Source organism: Argentina anserina, chromosome 3 (genome assembly GCF_933775445.1).
Source record: "Argentina anserina chromosome 3, drPotAnse1.1, whole genome shotgun sequence".
Taxonomy (NCBI): domain Eukaryota; kingdom Viridiplantae; phylum Streptophyta; class Magnoliopsida; order Rosales; family Rosaceae; genus Argentina; species Argentina anserina.
The window spans coordinates 5,058,482-5,078,717 of record NC_065874.1 but is presented as its reverse complement, the minus strand read 5'-3'; the positions used below and the strand labels follow the sequence as shown (position 1 = coordinate 5,078,717).

The 20,236-nt window shown below is 38.9% G+C and overlaps 3 protein-coding genes across 3 annotated transcripts; 1 reads left to right on the top strand and 2 right to left on the bottom strand.

The window, feature by feature from the left end:
• Nucleotides 1–1,442: 1,442 nt before the first annotated feature.
• On the top strand, nucleotides 1,443–2,098 carry LOC126786878 (uncharacterized). Its single transcript, XM_050512843.1, has 2 exons — nucleotides 1,443–1,455; nucleotides 1,701–2,098. Exons 1-2 carry the CDS (start codon nucleotides 1,443–1,445, stop codon nucleotides 2,096–2,098), a joined length of 411 nt encoding a protein of 136 aa, XP_050368800.1.
• A 6,396-nt stretch (nucleotides 2,099–8,494) lies between these two features.
• On the bottom strand, nucleotides 8,495–9,922 carry LOC126786877 (putative F-box/FBD/LRR-repeat protein At4g03220). The gene has a single exon (XM_050512841.1). It carries the CDS (start codon nucleotides 9,920–9,922, stop codon nucleotides 8,495–8,497), a length of 1,428 nt encoding a protein of 475 aa, XP_050368798.1.
• A 1,813-nt stretch (nucleotides 9,923–11,735) lies between these two features.
• On the bottom strand, nucleotides 11,736–17,072 carry LOC126785934 (hydroxyproline O-galactosyltransferase GALT2). The gene is made up of 7 exons (XM_050511615.1): nucleotides 15,699–17,072; nucleotides 14,219–14,457; nucleotides 13,534–13,824; nucleotides 13,101–13,229; nucleotides 12,752–12,925; nucleotides 12,366–12,473; nucleotides 11,736–12,240 (listed from the first exon to the last, which is right to left on the bottom strand). The coding sequence occupies exons 1-7, from the start codon at nucleotides 16,582–16,584 to the stop codon at nucleotides 12,031–12,033; spliced, it is 2,037 nt and encodes a 678-aa protein (XP_050367572.1). The 5' UTR covers nucleotides 16,585–17,072; the 3' UTR covers nucleotides 11,736–12,030.
• Between the last annotated feature and the right edge of the window lie 3,164 nt (nucleotides 17,073–20,236).

Genomic DNA, 20,236 nt, shown 5'->3' with positions numbered 1-20,236 from the left:
GTAGATCATCTATGTAAAATTTCAACCAAAATAGTAATCAAGGTATCAAACTTAATGAAAGCAATGAACGTGTCAAATCTATTAAATCTGAACCGTTCATACTTTTAAATTTAAATCTTAGTTTTTAATACCTTAAAAACTTCCAATTTTGTTGAAATTTTATAGAGATAATCTACAGATTAAACCCTAAAAATTCAGCGGTGAGGATATTGAAATATAATTAAAAAAATTAGTCAAGTGACATATCCTTTTAAAAAAAATTCCCTCGGTAGAAAATACCCTGATATATGTAAAAGTTTTTCTATAACTTCGTGGATTGCTGCAACACCCAGTTCACATATAACTTCACGGCTCAAAGAAGACCAAAAGTACGTTAACTTTATTTATGAAGAAAATACTTTCTACTGTATCTGAAGATATGATCGAACTATCTCTTGTTAGAGAAGCATATATGTGCATGATATTAACTCGAGTGGTTCTCACTGGCCACATATTTGTTATTTTCACACATGTTATTCTAGCTAGGTTAAGGTACATAAATTATCTAATGTTGTGTTTTTGAGGAACTCGATAACATAGGTTCCATGAGAAATAGGGAAATTTTTTTGTTTCAGCAAATCCTACACAGTGTGCTAGGTTTTCAATTTCAGCTACTGTTTGCTCCAAACTCGACATTGTTTCTGGGGTATTCGCCAGATCTTTGGGAGCATGAATATTCCACAACTATTACCTTTCCAGTTTCTGGTAATGCCTCCCAACAATTCTTCGGTATCTTCTTGCAATGCTGGTTATCCCAATTACGAAGTATCAATTACAACCACGTACAAAGACTACTCATATTAAGTGCTTATACTTTGAAATTTGAAACATCAAGAAAAAAAAAAAGTTACATACCAACTATGCACATTAGTATTGTCACACTAAGAAGTGAAGGAGGAAACTAGGTAGAAGAAAACTAACCTTCAGCTTGATTGACTGTCTTTGGTATTGATTCAAACATATCTCCACTGACACGCATCACACCTGCTTGCGAAAAATTGGAACTACGAAGATTGAAGAGTCAGCTACGTACTCATATTTTGAATGTAAATGTACTGTGTTCATAGTTCATAAGTTGTACAAACATATAAGAAATTGATGTACAACAATCTAAGCTGAAACATTTAGAAGAAACTCGAGGACATAAACAAACCCTTATTTGATCAGTAAATGATATAGTCATGTCAGACTGATCGATGATGAAATTGATCGATTTTGATATTTAGGAGCCTGATCAATAACACTAGGTAGGTTGAAATGGATGCCTTGGATGTGGGGATACATCAATCTTTGCAGGGAAACATCCATTACCACCTCCTACATCATATCAGCTCTTTAACTTCTTCAAATCCTCGATAAATCTTAAGCACTTTTGATCAAGATGTAAATAAGAGGCTGTTCTCATGAACCCGTCAGGTCTCTGTGACATGTATTCATAGTAGCTTTCTCCAGGGCTTTATAGAAAGGATAACCGTCTGGTTCAAGCACCGAGTGCTTGAGCATGTAGAAGCTTTGCATGAGGTGCATTTCAGAGTGGGAGCTTGTTCTGATTTGTTTGTGTAGAGCGGGAGGTTGAGGCTCCTGGTTGTTCTTTCCTCAAAATTTTGTAATTATTTCAATATAAATATTCTTATGTTTGCAATTTGAGTGTTTGTGTGTAGAGTTTCAGGTAGAAATTCCTCCAGAGTCTGTTCTCTTGTTGCCTTCCAAAGAAGCAGTCAGTGTCAGTGACCTTGAAGCCATGGAAATCAAGGTCAAGAATTTGATTGTTTTAGATGGAACATGGTCAGAGGCAAAGAGAATGTATGTGGGGAACCCCTGGCTTAAGCTACTGCCGCACTTAAGGTTGGATTTGGACAAGCTCAGCTTGTACAATGAAGTCAGAGTCCAGCCTAAACCTGGATTACTTTCCACCATTGAGAGCATTGTGTACGCGCTAAAGGCAGTAGGGGACAGTCCCGAAGGCCTAGACAATCTCTTGGATGTTTTCGAGTCCATGGTTGGAGACCAGAGACGATGCAAAGAAGAGAGATTGAGCAATGTCTCGCCACCCGGGTGAACCTTCTGCTCAATTTCTCCAAGTCATTGTCAATGAATACAACAACCACATTTTTGCATTGTTATAAACTTATACTGAAATCATCACAAGTTCACAAGTGTTGTATTGCTCATATATTCATATCCTCTCTTTTAGCTTTCATGTCTATATGCATCAGACCAGAAGGTACAAGCAGTTGTAAACAAATTCTAGTATAAGAAAAAAGGAATGAAAGAAGATTGTCCCTCTCCAAGTCCAGGACAAATAACCTTTGTTTTTTACAACTTTTGCAGCAGTACTGATCATGCATGAACTGCCTGGAGTAACCTCCTATTTTGTAAGGTCTTTTCTCTCCAATATATTTTGACAACTTTCATTTTGTAGTAGATATCTGCATAAATAGAAAAATTTTAAAATTAAGTCAACAAAAATGAGAACTTGATCAAGCAAGAATGATAGATACATACATACATTTTTAATACTTAAATAATAATAATCAGAGCTAAACCATAGATTCATAGCAGCAGTCCATCAGTAAACAACCCAAAGAATGAGGGAGCAGCAAGAAATATAAAATGTAATATGGTAATTTTTTGGGTACATATTTACCCCTCCTCAGCTATTGTAATTCAAAGCTGTTCATATGTTGAGCAAATCAAACCAAGAACACTCTGTTCCAAATGCTCAAGCAGCTTCTCTCCTCATCTCCTAAACCCCTAAACCCCAATAAACCCCTCCTCTTCCTCTCTCGCCTCTTTACTCAATCTCTCCCTACAACTCCCCACCATTACTGACCCGCCGTTTTCTCCAGCTTCCAAACCCAAAACCCAGAATGCTGACCCGACCCAGCCTCTCAAATCGGACCTTCCCTTCCACTTCAGCTATGAGTCATCCCCAGATAAGTTCACACATTGCGCATATGAGTCAAACTAGACAACAGTCACTATAGTTAACGAAAAAAATGACAACTGTAACGACCCCAAAATTTCGAGCCTAAAAACTCAAAATCTCAAAGTCGTTAGAACACCAAAAACAATCTCAATGAAAATGAAATCATTTAACGTGCACAGCGGATCAGCTCTGAGTTCCAAATACAACTCAGTCAAACCGATTATTACAAACCAAATTTATAATTCGACATTACATATGATGGAAAATGTAATAATCCTCACAAATAAAATCACTCAAATTCTCACACACAAAATCCACGCTAGAAATCTCACCACGAACGGACACGTACGACTTCAAATCTCCGGAGTCGTCACTCGATCTCCACTAATCAGTACCTGCGGAATTATCTCCTACACCATTGAATTGGTGCACCGGGATTGTAAACACAAACCCGGTAAGCTTATAGCTCGTATGAGTAAAATGACAATACAGTTCGCATATCAATATATACGAAAAATCACAATCAACAAATATAAATGCCCTCATGAGTCAATGGACGGCCAATCAGGTTGTCCCAAAGAAATATGAAAATAAAACGCTCATGAGAAATTAAGTAACCATTCTGGTTACCCAAATGCATTTATAATACGGGTACCAAGAACGCTGGTACACATCTGTTACCCCTCTCGTAATACACCGCTGATATTGGATAGCCACCCGCTACCCAACATCCAAAACAATCTGAGTACCCATGAGCAGATAACCACCCGTTACCTCACATGCAGTACTACGTTGATATTGGGTAACCACCCGCTACCCAACATCCAAAACAATCTGAGTACTCATGAGTAGATAAGTAGATAACCACCCGTTACCTCACATGAAGTACTATGGCTGACAGACTAGAGCTCTAACTGTATCGTAACTTTCGCCCGGCCAAAGGCTAGGTTCTGACTTGCCAAACACGTACAATAATCTCACACCATATTGTACCAATCACGTCCGAAGACAAATCAACATTTTAACAATCTCAATGTTAAAAATCACGTACAATAATCTCACATCATATTGTACAATTCAAATCACATGCTCAATATATTCACAATAAAATCATAACAGTATATTATATAGCAAACTATATATATTCGTACTTATTTACCATTTATACAATATATATATATAGTCCACTATATCTTATACATGTCATATTTCACAACACATGCTCAATACACAATCTTCCGTCATCAAAATGATCATTTCTAATGAATTAATAACAGTATATAATATAATGAACTATATATATATATATGCACTTATTACCATTATACAGTATATATATATAATCCACTAAATTGTATACATGTTGTAATTCATTATTAAATACTCTTGCAAAATCTTGAATCACCGCGAGGGTAGATTCGTAAATATGTGAGATTTTACTCACCTTATTGACTTGAGCGTAATTCCACAATTCCTGATGATAATTCATTTTCCTGATTTAACGATCACCTTGAAAAGATAAGAAAAGAATTTAGAATCGTTTCGTAAACCTTTAAGTGCCGAAACAGTAATAATCGGTTACTGTTCAGCAATTTTCGGTTTTACGAAGTTAATGTTCAGTGTTACTGTTCACTGTTACTATTCACGGTTACTGTACAAATACTCAAATAATACGTATTTCTGTACGTATAAATATTATATACGTATTTCTGTACGTATAAATACTATATATGTATTTCTGTACGTATAAATATTATATACGTATTTCTGTACGTATACGTACTGTTTAAATGTAAATACAATCTAAGTAAATAAAATTTACTAAATTACCCTTTTACAAATTACTTTTTACATTTACTGAAAGTAATTTATATTTACATTTACCGTAATAAATAAAATTTACATTTACATTTAAGTAAATTACCAAAATACCCTTCTCGGAATCACTGTTCAAGCGCCGCCGCACGTGGCGACGTGTGGGGTACACGCGCCACCGCCGGCAGGCTGCGCGTGGGGCTCACTCGCCGATGCCAACCAAGGCGCGTGTGATGCCACCGCCGTGCCCAAACTCTCCCCCTCCTCCCCCTCTTCCTTTCTACGGCCTCCGACTACCCATAGGCTATCCCTAGCACCCTCATGCGCCGCCTCTAGGCGGCGGTAACCCTCTCCCCCATCCCACATCAAACTCCCACAAATCCATTCAAAAACCCAACAACATCATCACCACAACTCGATTCATTCATCCCTTACCTCGATTGAGCCGTGGGGAGCGCCGGAGTAGCTTGGCAGCGGCGGAGGGAATCTGCAGAAACTTTGCTGCGTCCTTGCGATCTCATGACGGCGAGGCACGAGCTAGCGGGCTGGAGGATGGCTGAGGGAGTCCTTGCGGCGACGTAGAGTGGGGCGGTGCACGTCACGGCGGCTCGGAGACGGCGAATCGAAGAGGAGGATTTCGGAGAAGGAGAAGAGAAGAAAATCGGGGAGAGAGAGAGTTGAGAGCGGCGGAAATGAAGAGAGAGAGAGAAGGGTTTCCTGAAATGGAAACCCTAATCACAAAAATGCCCTTTTATACTCGTTTTCAAAATCGGAAACTAACTTCCGACGTTAATAACTCTCACATCCGACGTCCGATTCGGACGCGTCACATGTCCACGCACTCGTATCGCCGAGCTCTACAACTTTTGTGAAGGAAGTTTCCGCAACCGAGCGACGGAATAAAAGTCGATAATTTCGTTCGGAAACGTAACGTTTTTCTTATTAAACGTTCCGAAAACGTTTCCGTTTTTCGTTTCAAAGTATCGCAAACAATCAATTTCATTTAAACTGAAATTCATGTCTTTATAGAACTCAATTAATTCAAATAATGTATTTGAAATTTAGGGTTATTACAACAACACTATAATCCCTAAACTAAAACAGTTCGAACTATAAGTTAATCAAACAATTACCTTGTTGATGATCTTGGAACGATACACACCCTCATTTGAGAACAATATACACCCTCGTCTGAACAATTCTCTACAAAGGAACAACACAGGAAATGGATCCATAAGATAACCACGTACACATACTCAAACAAATGACAAAAAAAAACAGAAAATCATATAAATCGTTTCAGTATAAAACAGTACCGCGCGGACCAAAGGGGATTCGAACTCAGCATAAAGAGTGCCAGTGTCACCATGAGGCCTAATAATCTTTCCCCGAATGCAGCGGTAGTGGCTTAATTTTTTTCCACACATTATTCTTGTAGCGATAAGCAACGCGTTTTCCAGTGTACCACTCAGCTTCCATCCTAGAGTTGATTCCTACTATCTGAATCAATGTGCTCTGGCGATCGGGGTATAGTCTGATGATTTTCCCTTCGACATGGACTCTCCCTTGAAATAGGGGTCTGTTCACCACTTGCACCTCACTCGATCTGCTAGCTATTCCCATCAACCTCGTCCCATCTCCGGGCAGTATTGTAAAGCTGACATAAGCCTCCAGCCTTAAGACAATGCGTACAGTATTAGCTAGGATGCCGCTAACCAATTCTTCATCGTCCATATTGGTGACAATATCTAGTCTATTTGGCATTCTTGATCTCTCAGTGAAATGTAGGAGGAATTCTTTGTGTGCTTGCTTCATAAAAACAATCATCCTGTTATACACCACACCAAAGTAATCACCTTTCCCAGGTCAATCAAAAGCATCCACTAAGAATGATAACTTTTGCAGGGTATCACTGAACAATTTCACCAGCTCCTCTCTGTTCTCTATGTTTAGCACCACCATCATCTGTATAAGAATCATCGAGGCTCTTTTACCAACAATAGTTATCTGATCTTCTATGTCATTCAATTGATCATACACTTTTGGATCATCATACTCCTCTTCGAACAACTGCATGAAGCACCTCTCCCCGCCAATCCTAGCATTCGGGTACTGATCAAGGATGAACCCAAGGATGAACCACACTGTTGGGATCAAAAGCCAGAATCCTTGCCAAGTGTCTGTCGAACTCCTGCTTGAACTGTTGCTTATATAACACCTTCCATTCGGCCATTCTTGGAACAGAGACCTACCGAAACATTAATGAAACAACAACACGAATTATATTAGTCTAGAAATTAAGCTCTTGAAATGACAAGTTGAATTAAACAATGAACTCTGATAGTTCAGTAATCAGTGCAAGTCCAAAGGACACAAAAATTGAAGGGAAAATAGCACAATGTACATCCAAATAACATCAAAAATAATACTGAAATGCGAAAATCAACTCGAAAGCGAAACGACGCTTCAAGACCATGCATATATCAGAGACTAAACCAATGCATATATCAGAGATTAAACCAAATCCAGAATCCTACAAACTCAGAAATTAAAGAAGATGAAATTTCTTAACGAATTCTTGAACTACTGATTCATAAAACAGTGGAAGCAAGAAGAAATCAATCAAGCTACATTTCAGAGCATAGCTAGACTTTCTTGGTTTCACCTGTAAATTGTTCAACAAGAATTCACAAGCTAGGTAGTGATACAAGAACAATGCATATATCAGAGACTAAACCAAATCCAGAATCATACAATGTCAGAAATTAAAGAAGATGAAATTTCTTTACGAATTCTTGAACTACTGATTCATAATACTGTAGAAGCAAGAAGAAATCAATCAAACAAAACAGTAGAAGAGGAATTACGTAAGCTTCACTGGAATTTTGAGCAAGAAATACAAGAAACTTGAAGAACAAGTCGAGAGAGAGAGAGAGAGAGAGAAGACGTACAGAGTGTCACAGTGATAGTGTGACGAGAGGAAGCAGAATTTCCGGTTTTATAGGAGCAGAAGCTGACAAAATTAGTAACCGTGCTCCTTATGTGTGACTCGGCTGCCCTTTTTGTCCCATTTATTTTTAGCTCTTCTTAGGATATCATTTTCTTGATTTATTTTATTTATTTTTGGCCTTGGGTAATGATTGATCCATCTATATATTTGGCCTTGATATTCTAAAATGTTTGTAGATATATGGTTTGATCTTTAACTCAATGTCAGTTCTTTCAATCGCTCTCTATCATATCATATCGTTGATCACATATGGTACTTACGAGGGTCAAGTTTTATTGACCACCACATTCTCCAACCATGACTCAATGTTTACTGACATGAAAATGAGGAGAACGATGGTGCAGATTGATGAAGCCCCTGAGGGTATATTTTAGAGGAGAATGAAACAATGTGGTGGAGAAATGTATATGCATGTTTTAGCTAGCTAGGCTTTGTAAAAACCAGTACGTACTCCACTCAACGCTTGAGTCAAATATCAGTTATTTTTCGAGAATAAGGAATACGTACGTGCATTGACCAAAAACATAAAAAAGGAATACGTACGTGCGAAGAAACACAATTATAAGCTCATGCAACATCAAGAATCAAAATTTCACAATATTATAATGGATGGAATTATAGTATCATCTAAACTTACAAATAAAAGCAAACTTTATATTATGCTCTCTCCGCTGCTTTGAACATGAAATTAATCTTTAACATCAACACGTTGAGAGTTTGACATTTGCAGATGCCCTGGGAAAACCATTTAATAAAACAATGGTATCATCTAAGGCATTGGGTGGGAGAGGAGAGTGAAGAATAATGTTTTGAAGGCCTGTTCCATATTTCAGCAAAACCTTTGCGAAAGTGATTGCATTCTCAGATATGATAAAACCAAGATCAATGTCGACTACCTTGAGGGAAATAAGATAGGGGGTCAATTGCTGGAAACAATCTTGTTTCCACTTATCCTCTTTATCCCGATCAAACCAAATCTTGAGGGTGTGGACTAAGGGAGAGCTCTTCAACAGGCATGCTAGACCACGAAGATGTCTTTGCCCTATTGAGTAGTAAATTCTCAAGGTTTTAAGTTTGCCGAATGAGAAAGGTAAGCCACCAAATTCATGAAGCTCGAGGTAGTGATGGGATAGTTCAAGGATTTCAGCTTGGGATGAGGCCATCGCAAAAGTTTTGTAAGTCGCTTTAAATCTTGTTGAGCCGATCAGGCGACATCTTTTGGGCGTAGGAAAGCTGTGAATGGAACACTCATTAGTAATGTCATTATTCCCCCAACTCAAAGACTGTAGATTCGGAGCAGAAATGTCGACACACCCACGGATGCGATTTCCATTAAAAAACAATGTCTCTAGTCTCATTCCAGAGATCTGCACGCTATATAGCTCCAATTTCATACTCCAAATTCGTACGTCCTTTAGGTTTGGACAACAAATTTTCAGAGTGGTCATCATTCCTCCACACCAGTATAGTTCCAATTTCTCGAGAAAAGGGAATGAAGAAACAGAAAATAAATCCACACCTGAGAAATCCACCATTCTTAGAATCAAATTTTGGAGCGAAAGGAGATACGACGAAACAACATATGTAGAGGGAAACCCTAGCCATGCCTTTGAGCTCACTCTACTATTACTCCTTATTGAGTGGCACTTAAATCTACATCGAGGCAATCTAAATTTATTTGCACGACTACTGAACGAGACATCGAGTACAAGTTCCTCAACCCTAACCAAACAAGAGTTGTCTGGATCACCCCTAACTCTTTGAAAGCAATCTAGGCTGCCTCTTGTTAAGGAAACTTTGTGGCATCGATCGAACACAATATTATTGCTTCGGACGAGGCATTCCAGCACTGTGTTGATGATCCTTTCTCTCATCTGAGTATGAACAGCTTCATTGCCACTAAGAAGTTCAGAGAAGTCAAGGATGGGATAGGAAGACCATACACGACTCCATCTTCGAGATAAGACACTTGTTCGACCAATGGCTTTGGAAGGCAAGAATGAGAGTATGAGATGCAACACATCATCCGGGAGATCACTGATTCTGTCATTTGAAACGAAACTACTCAGCTTCTCATGATTCTTAATTTCTTCCCTCTCACTACAACGAGCAAAGAGATCACTACTCATCCTTGTTCGTTTGTTTCCTCCTCTTTTTCCTCTACTAGTGAAACGGTTCAGAAACTTAGTTTTCATTCCTATGGCAAGGTCAAGAAATTGAGTATTCTGGAGTATGAATTTACAAACGATTTTCTCATCATATATATATATATATGCCCCTTTGGTTCATTATTATCAACATAGCATAGGGTTTCCTAACTCCAAAGTACCAGGAACACCGTGACCCTTAGGATTCCGAATCCTTATCTATATGCAAAAAGAAAATAATCTGGTACGAACCAATATTTTGGCTAATTGTTATTTTTTTTCCTAAACCCGAAAAATCCTTTTTCAACATATCGACTAATTTGTGGACTCAGCTCCAATCATTGTAGGTGGAAGAAAACTAACCTTCAGCCTGATTGACTGTGTCTTTGGTATTGATTCAAACATATCTCCACTGACATGCATCACACCTGCTTGCGAAAAAATTGGAACTACGAAGAGTCAGCTACGTACTCATATTTTGAAATTTGTAAATGTAGTGTGTTCATAGTTCATAAGTTGTACAAACATATAAGAAATTGATGTACAACAATCTAAGCTGAAACATTTAGAAGAAACTCGAGGACATAAACAAACCCTTATTTGATCAGTAAATGATATATGCATGTCAGACTGATCGATGATGAAATTGATCGATTTTGATATTTAGGAGCCTGAGCAATAACACTAGGTAGGTTGAAATTGATGCCTTGGATGTGGGGATACATCGATCTTTGCAGGGGAACATCCATTACCACCTCCTACATCATATCAGCTCTTTAACTTCTTCAAATCCTCGATAAATCTTAAGCACTTTTGATCAAAATATAAATAAGAGGCTGTTCTCATGAACCCGTCAGGTCTCTGGGCTTTATAGAAAGGATAACCGTCTGGTTCAAGCACCGAGTGCTTGAGCATGTAGAAGCTTTGCATGAGGTGCATTTCAGAGCCGAACATAATTGCCGGTGTAAAAGAAGCTCCATCTTCATTTGGAAGCAGGCAAAGTGCTTGTTTTGTTAGGCCATAAGTTCTTTCTTGTAGCGTTTTGTCATTTAGGCTCGGTTTGAGAGATGTAGAAAGAAGGGAATTGACACTAAGAAGCTTGAAGATTTGCTATAGATTCTCCCATCAGCTGCAACGTTTGGATTCGTGGTGGGGATTTTGAGGCTTTTTTTTTTATGTGCGATGAGCCTCTGGCACTGACTTAGCTATGATATTGAAGACATCGAGATTTATTGCAGCTCTTAGAGCCATCTGAATGCAAATTGAATCTCTTAAATTCCAAACCAAGAAGTGATATTCCGGACTTCCTTGGTCTTCCATGATTCTTTGCTGTCTAATACTTTGCTATGATACGACTAGTTCCAAGGCACCAATTATACAAGCCACCGTATCGTGCATGCACGATGGATACGATGCCAGCAGCCAGCAAACTATAAATGGATATGTGCAAAGGTTACACACAGATGGTGGCTCTACCGCACCAGTCGATTCAGAAGTAACTTGGTTCAAATTATTGGTAACAGCCTGCAGCCTCCAAAGGGTACACGTACACCTAATCACCTATCTGGCGTACCAAATCGTATACATCAGAGTATAGGATGAGATATTCTTGTGCAAGTCTGCAAATGGCCACCCAATTGTGGCCTCCACATGATCAAGTTGGGTTTATCTAGGCTCCTCGCTTAACTATCGCACGTCTATAGAAAAAGAAGAGTATTAGGGTTTGGCTTTGTGTGCTATTTCATTGATTACATCTATTACAAGTTCTTAAATTTTGGGGACCAGAAGTAGAGTACTGATGAGAAGGCACTAGCTAGTAGTCACTCTGGAGAAAACTTAGGCCTCAAACTGAAGCCTCGGGTAAAATCTCAGTCACTCAATATCATGACCATAATGTACAATATGATAGTATGGGCTATAAATTTCATACAGCCCTCTTTTACAAGACAATCAGCAGAAATTTCGACAATTCATTCTGCAACCATTTTTTCACGATTCACTGCTAGAAGCTTGGACTACTAAAATCACCACTCGTGTGATCGTGTGTATATGGTAAAAAAATGGTGAAGAGTGTTAAAATCTGCTCACCGTCATCTGAAGTTGCAGCATTGAGCTCTACCTCTAGCCAACTTGTCCCAAAGACAGATCATTTGTCTCGGAGATTGGTAATGCGCTGTGTAATAGTTCTCCATACATCCATACTGACAAAATTTCCAGTTATGCGAGTACTGGACAGCCACCCTCGAACTGTTAAATTGCTCAACCCACATTCCCATGCTCACATCTTCCATCTTAAAAAGCTGCAAACAAGCACATATATGTTCGGTGAGACTGGTTTGATCTTGATGGTAGCTAAAGTTTGAACATGCATACAATGATAGGAAGGAAAAGAGAAGAAAATTATCTTCCACATAGAGTAACCCACCCTTAGGCTTTGATTCCCATGCTGAGAGGCAATGAATTTAGCAATATCAATGGAAATTATGTATCCAGGACCATTAGCATATGGAGGATATACTTCTTCTGGCCACTCCTGTTATAAAAGACTTTAATCTTTCAGATATAGCAAAAAGAAAAATTGAGGAAATGTAACATGTGTCGTCTTTGGAGAATGTAGTGTCCAAATGTAATTTAAAAAACAGCAGTAACTAGGGAACTTAGGAAGTTGTATGTGGAGAATAATTTCTTGTACAGTTATATGATTCTACTTGTCAGCACCAAGTTTCCATGGAGAGTAAAGCCTGTGTCCTTTACTACCGGAAACCCAATAAATCAAATAATCATATTAATAAGCAAAAATGTGTTGCATACCTCATAGGTTACGGCCCATTTCCCACTTCTGAGAGGGCGATGCAAGAGGTTGAGATTGCCCATATAAAGTGACTTTTTAAGAGAGATGCCCTCAATTTCCTTTAATACAGTGTCCACTCTAACAAATGTATCATCATCACATTTCATGATGTATGCTGCTGTCACATTTTGAACCTGCACTCAAGATGTTGAACAAAAAAAGCCAGAGAATATAAACTAAAAGTAAGACCCAGTTAAAAGGAGTTTTAACTATAAACATAAAAGAAGCAACGTTATTAACAAAAACACTTGAGCTAACAATATGTATATAATGAAGGAATACATGAGAGTTGGTATTAACTGCACTCACCCCAAATTCACAGATAGAAATGGTCTTGAGAACAACAAGCTCATAACGGTCCATAAAGGGTAAGATCACAATATCGCCAAAGTAAGCAGCCTCTTTCTTTAGAACAGCATTTACTTCCTTCCTTGCATTCTACAAGATTTGATAAAAAAAATTAGAAAAATGATATGACAATTCATACAGGATAGTTAGATTCAACAAGCTTGGACATCTGATTCTACAATATCCTCATATCATCTGTAGCAGACTAATAACCTACAATGCACCGGCTAGATATTTGAAGGTCTTTTTATAGGAAGGAAAATTGCTAAGGTCACACGTTTGGGCTTGAATCAAGGGAATCAAGGTAATGTTCTCTGAAGGATGGGTCACTAATCAAACTCTTAATATTAAATGACTGTTGAAACAGCAAGATAATCAGGTCAGATTAATTTACCAGTGCAACAAAGAAACGGACTACTACACGTGAGGACTTGATTGCTGATGATTGCATCCAAGTTTTTCTCACTGCCATGCGCTCTGCAAAATGATTTGTAGCAGAAAGAACCCCAATAAATAGTTGAATAGGAGTCTTTGGTAAAGGATGAGCTTTCCACTTTTCTGACAACTCCAGTACCCGTTGAGGTGAGAAACTTGGATGAGAAGCGGGAAGCGAGGTAACGTATACAGAATGAACATCCACGTCTCCTTTTATAGCCAAACCAGTTGCATCTTCAAGTGTAAATCCCTATAGTTATAGCAAAAAAAACAAATTTGATGCATGATTGCTAGGACAAAAAATGGGAAACAGAAAATAAAACTGATATGTCATAGCCATACACTTTAACAATCAATATACATGGAAAATATGGACTTGTCATATTTCTTCAATGTCTGTAAAAGTGTAAATCAAAAGGGTGGAATGCATAAAAGTGGGTGGAGCGAACATGGAAAGAAATCAACAACAAAAATCTGAGATGGTGCGTAAAACCAAATTAAAGTGCAAAATCTTAAACATAATTTATTGCGGCCAAAAAGGAACCATAACATAGAACTAGTCTCCTACATGCACAAGATTGCAATTTCACACCATGTAAACCTAACACTTAAACACAACAAATTTATATAAGACTTTTGCATACCGTCCTATATGGAAATGAAGTCACATGTCTGCCCCCAACACTCATATGGAATCCATCTACACCAGCTCGTATGGTCAGGATAAATAGTCTACCCTCCACAAAGGGAAAGGGCCAAGTAACTTCTGGCTTCTGCTCACGCCCTATAAAACGCTTAAACCATGAGGTAGTCTTCGTCTTGGATTCCTTTGTGGATATTATATCATTTCCCATCCACTTTTCACATCGCACGTCTCCATCAACTGCCACGTATTCACAATATAACTTGTCAAAAACTGCCATGTATACACTTCATAAAATATAGTAATGGACTCATCTTACTATATAATCTATATAGCCAACTGCCACACATGAATAGAGGGAAAACAGAGTTTAGATTCTGGGAAGCCCATGACATCAATACATACATGAACTAGAATATGAAATATTTTATCTTTATCATTCCAGAGAGATGAGATCATGAGAGTGCCCTTTAAGTTGTTCAAGTTGTCCTAGCATGACATCAATATAGACCAGATATATGCCTGGGTTACCACCAGGGAAACTCAACATCACAAGGGAACACCAGTAAAGAAAAATTATACTTAGCCATACGAACTCTAAGTTTGTTGGAAGATGAGAATCCGGATTGCAATACAACTCAGATTCTACATAATAAAGGCAAAGTGAAGGATGTCTCAAAAGGTAAGAATTATGCTGAAAGCTTTGAAGCAATTTATCTCAGTTACTTGGCCTCACATTGACAGAGATCAAATATTTTCCTGGTTACCACCAAGTAATCTCAACATCACAAGTTATGCGGCAAAGCGAGAACCCCAAGTGCGATACAACTATCATAATCAAAATTCCAAACAATGGGGATATACCAAGTACAACATGAACCTAAACAATTCAACTTGTTTACCATCACAGGGACTATTAGAATTTCTTGTGCAATTGTTTTTGTCAATTACATTTTAAGGCGTAGATCCTCTTAGAGTTGACTACGGCCAGGCCAGACTTAGGTATAACTACTTCAGAAGCTAAACATAAGACCAAACTTCATTCAGATTCCATATTTTCACTAAATGGAAAAATAGCTCAATCTAGATGATTTCAGCATCTGAAAAATCCAAAGACTATAACACATAAATCATGAGTATATTAATCACAATAATGTCTGGAGATTATACACACCAGAAGACTGCTATTGATATAGATTTAAATGTACATTGGTAGACCGCAGCTATGCTACATAAGCAGAAAACTGATCCAGGATAAGAAAAAACAATATTGAAATAAATTAAGCTAAAAGGGTAGAGTTATCATATTTGACACAATATTTTCCTCATCAAAGGCAATAATTTACCATCTATAAACAGGTATTGTTGAGTTTTCTAAGTCCATACCGGTTCATGCACCTTCATGCCTGTTTACAATTAACATGGCTTGTAATGCAGAAACACAAGGAAAACATACGTCTTCTCAATCATGAAAACCATACCTAGCATTTCTTCACTGTTCTTGGATGGAGAACCATCACACCTTTGAGCTGATCCCCATTGCATTCTATAACAGGTGTTATGCTCGATGACTGGCCGCTGACTCCAATCTCCTCTTAATCGTGGATTCAAATGCAGGATTTTTGGTGGGTCCTCTCCATCCACTGACTTCAACCCTTGCAACTCAACCATGAACTGTGACACCATGACCATTCCATCACCTCTCCTCAACTTTGCAAGCTGAGGCACATACTCCTGATGAGCATTATGGGATGTTCCCACAAGAGTAATAGAAGAACCTGCAGCAAGCCCACAAGGAAGGAACATCAGCCTATCTCCTGTTGCCAATTCTTCCCCACTCATTGATAACCATGAAGGGCATGACTCGGGTTTTCCCTCAAATACAGAACTATCTCCTGTCTCCTTGCCATCAAGTTTATCCAGTTCTTCCCAAGCACTTAACCCTAATGTCCAAGCCTCATCCGCCATCCTCTCAAAAACCGAAAGTCCATTTGTTCTATTCATCTGCCTCATGATCTCACCAGTTATCCGACCATACCGATGCTGAAGTGGCGTTATAGTCTTAGACCCATTTCTCCTCTCTTCCAAAGGCTCCTTACTAGGCCTCACCGGCGCATCCTGATGTTGACTATCTTCCAATTTCCTGTGCAACGTATCCTTATAAACGGAATTAAACACCGGCCTACTCAAATCCGAGTCCTCAATGGCCAGGTCATAACCATCATCACCACTCAACGCCTTTGCAATCTCAAGAAACTGAGGAAACTTAAAGGATATGAAAACCAGATACAATGCAGCCATACCAAGCAACAAATGCTGCAACTTGAACCTCCTAGTAACCGGAGGCTCACCTTTCGGCCTCTTCATCTCTCTAAAACGAATCCAACACACTACACCATCCTATACAACAACCAAACAATTCCCTTACCCTTTTCCCTAATCATCACAGAGAACCCAACACAAGCCCCAGACTCAACAGAAACACACACAAAAGAAAGTCTTTCCGATCCTCAAAACAAACCCAGCATTCAAAACTCAACTACAAATCGATAATGGCGAGAAATGTAAACAAGAACAGTGAGAGAAATCAAACCCAGGTCGTGGGTTCACAGAGATCCAGTTCCACAATCAGTGAAATACCCCAGTTGGACAAATCAAAAGTAAAAAGCTTGAATCAACATCTCACCCGCATTTTGTTGCAATGAGCTTGATCTGGACCCAGATAAACTTGCCCCACTGGAGAAATGCAGAAGGGGTTTGAATTGGAAGACTGAGAGAGTGAGTCAAAAGTAAAGACCCAATCTTTGGTGGTGTTGGATTCTGAAACTGATAAAACGTATGGAAAGGTGGTTAATTGTGAGAAGAGGAAGATACTATTTTGACTGACAGGAAAGTAAATAACTGTTGCTACTAATAGAAGTTGATTCATTCCCTTTTTTTTTTGGTTACAAACAAGGCTCAAAGAGCCAAACAAAGAAGCAAAAGAAACTAATTGGAAACCCTTCTATCTCTAGACACTGATTCATTCCCACTTTTGTTTCTGTGGTTTTTATTTTTATCCAAAATCCTCGTTTCCCTAAACAAAGAGTCAGGTGCTTGATGGTTGCTTTCTCTTTTCAAATTTAGATTAATCACAGTGGACTAAACAAGTACAATTTAGTGTACAGGATGTGAGTGTCGTATACACTACGCACCTGAATGTGATTAGTAGATCTTAGACCAGATAATAATAAGAAATATATTAACTCGGCAAACTGCACCCTGGATCACTCACATCTCTGGTGTCCTACCAGTTGTCAGCCTCTCCAAACAAGCAGTAAACCACAAGCAAGACACGATACTCTGCTCGTGTGTGTACTCTCTTGAATCTTATTTACATGTTCTAGTCAAACTTCTGCTCCGACAACACTTGCATTATTCGAGAAGATAGGAAGTCTCATCTTCAAAAACCTCTCTAAACATCTAGTTCTCATATTCAAGTCATGTTCATCAGACGAGGAAAACGAGGTGTTCCCTAAGACACGAAAATGCTTGTAACATACCTTGTGCATTGTGTCGTGGTGGCATAATATTCAGGCTCTGAAATAGGAAGCAAGGATCAGTAGTTGAAAACTACGTTCGACACAATGATAACCGTAGACAATACAGAAATCAAAAGTATCCGAGGATACGAACTTAAACTAGCAAGAATGACTCAATCTCCGATAAACAAGACAAGGAACCAAAAGAGGTTCATGCAATAACATCAGCATTGCATGTAAACAAACCATAATACGACTCGAAGGACCAGTCATCATAATAAATACGGGCCAAAAGAAACAATTGCACAACTGAAATGAAAAATAACATAGTACACGTCGTGCAATTGTTAAAGTAGAAACGGAGATCGGGTAAATAAGAAGATACACCGGAAACTGGCTCCTCGGTATCGAAAGTGAAACACGAGTGATGCAACGCCACTAGCACCTAATCCAAGTCCTCGCAAACTAGCTGCTAGGTACCTAAAAATAGGGGTGAGCACTCGTCCTCGCTAACCCGATGCGGGTGAGACGACCCAACCGTAGTTAGGTTTGAAAACCATTTATATATACACATATATAAATATAACAATATATATATAGAGACCGTTAGCGTAAAAAAAACTTAACGAAAGTCAAACTGAAACTATAAAAAGTCTCGTAAAGTTTAGGGCAAGTCAAGTAAAATCATGCATATGTAAAATATGCCACTCGCCTCGAAATATCAAATGCGCCGATGAGGTATATCCAACCCGACCGGCTCTGAGGTTCGCCTTCGGGCGAACCGAGAGCCAATAATGTACTACGGTGCCAGACATCAGGACACAGTTATCACCGTAGTTATAAGTCACACGGTGCCGGACATCAGGACAACGGAATCACCATGATGGTGCCCGGACATCAGGACGCGAGATTCAGCATATAATAATAAAACATGTAGTGCCAGACATCAGTACACGGATCACCGACTTATAATCATGCATAAAAATAGAAGGGTCAGTCTCGAGACAATATGACCAGTGTCAATGGATGCAACATGCGGTAAAGACATATAGCATATACATTTTATATATATAAAACCACTAACTCGGAAGGTACCGGCTCACCCTAGCAGGCGGCTCACCCTACCTCATATAGCAGTGCCGAAGTTCGCGCCTCAAGTCACGCTCCACTCTGCATAGAATCGCGTCCCGCAAGCAAATCTCATAGCTAAACAAATAACAAAAAGGGATAAATAAGGCTCACGACATTTAAAAGAAAAATCTTAAATTTATCCTTCCAACATTTAAATCTCTCACGCTTAAGAGTTCCTCGAATTCCGATCTGGGTGGAAATCGAGTTTAAGGTTTAACCGTAAAGTTAATATTATATTTTATCGAAAGGTTACTCATTTTCCTTAATCCGATTTAAATCGAGAAACTTAAAAGTAAAAAGGTTGAATCGAGGTTTAAGTAAAAACTAAATTAATTACTGTTTGGGTGAAACAATAACTTTTCAACTTATTTACTATTAGGGGCAAGACCGTAATTATTAAAAGTCAACATGGGTATTTTGGTCATTTCACAGGGGCAATAAAAAGGTAAGTTTGAAAACAGTAAAAACTATGGTTTTTACCCTTCACCTCAGATCACAAAATCCAGTCACAAAACATACTTTAATCCACTCCAAATCACATGCAAATATACCAAAAGAATCGAAACAATAATTCGAACACAACCATATCAAAAACAAGAGGCTTCGAGTTTGTTTAATACCTCCACGAAGCACCGGAAAGAGATCTCGTCGGCCCCGATCTTCTTCACCACTGATCCAAGCTACGGGGGCATTGATCTCGCCTCCCAAACGTTCATGATGCCTCTCCAAGCTTCACAAAGCTCTCGGAAACCGAAGCTCGCCTCCAGAATCGAAGAAAAAGGTCGTCAGACTCGACCGGAGACAAAACCCATAAAAACAATGGTGTTAAGGCTTGGTTTAATCACAAATAGAAGGATAGAAGAGTTTGGGAATGAAAGGGAGGCCAAGAGTTTACCAGAAAAGAGGAAGGAATCGCGTCGGGGTCCAAAACCTCGCCGGAGGCTCGTCGGTGCCATATTGCTCGATTTCGGACTCGCCAGATAGTGGCTTGAATCCGACATGCAAGGACTGGGTCTTGAATTGCTCGACGAGAGAGAGAAAATGGCGGTGGTCTCGTGACCATTGGTGGCCGGACGGCGGCGGCGGGCGACGTGACTGGTCAAAGGCAAGGCATTTTCTTGTTTTTTTTAGAGAGATGAACATAGAGTGTGCGTGTAGAGGAAGAAGAAAGAAGGGAGAGAAGAGAGGAAAAAGGAAGAAAAGAAAAAAAAAAGAGGGAGAGAGAGAATTGTGTGTGGGAGAGCCTAGGGTGGGCTCTCTCCCTTTAAATAAATCAACGACTCAGATTGCACAAAGAAGATTAAGGGCCAAGATTTAAAAATCTAAGAAATGTAATTTCTGAAAGTATAATTTAAAAACGTTAACTT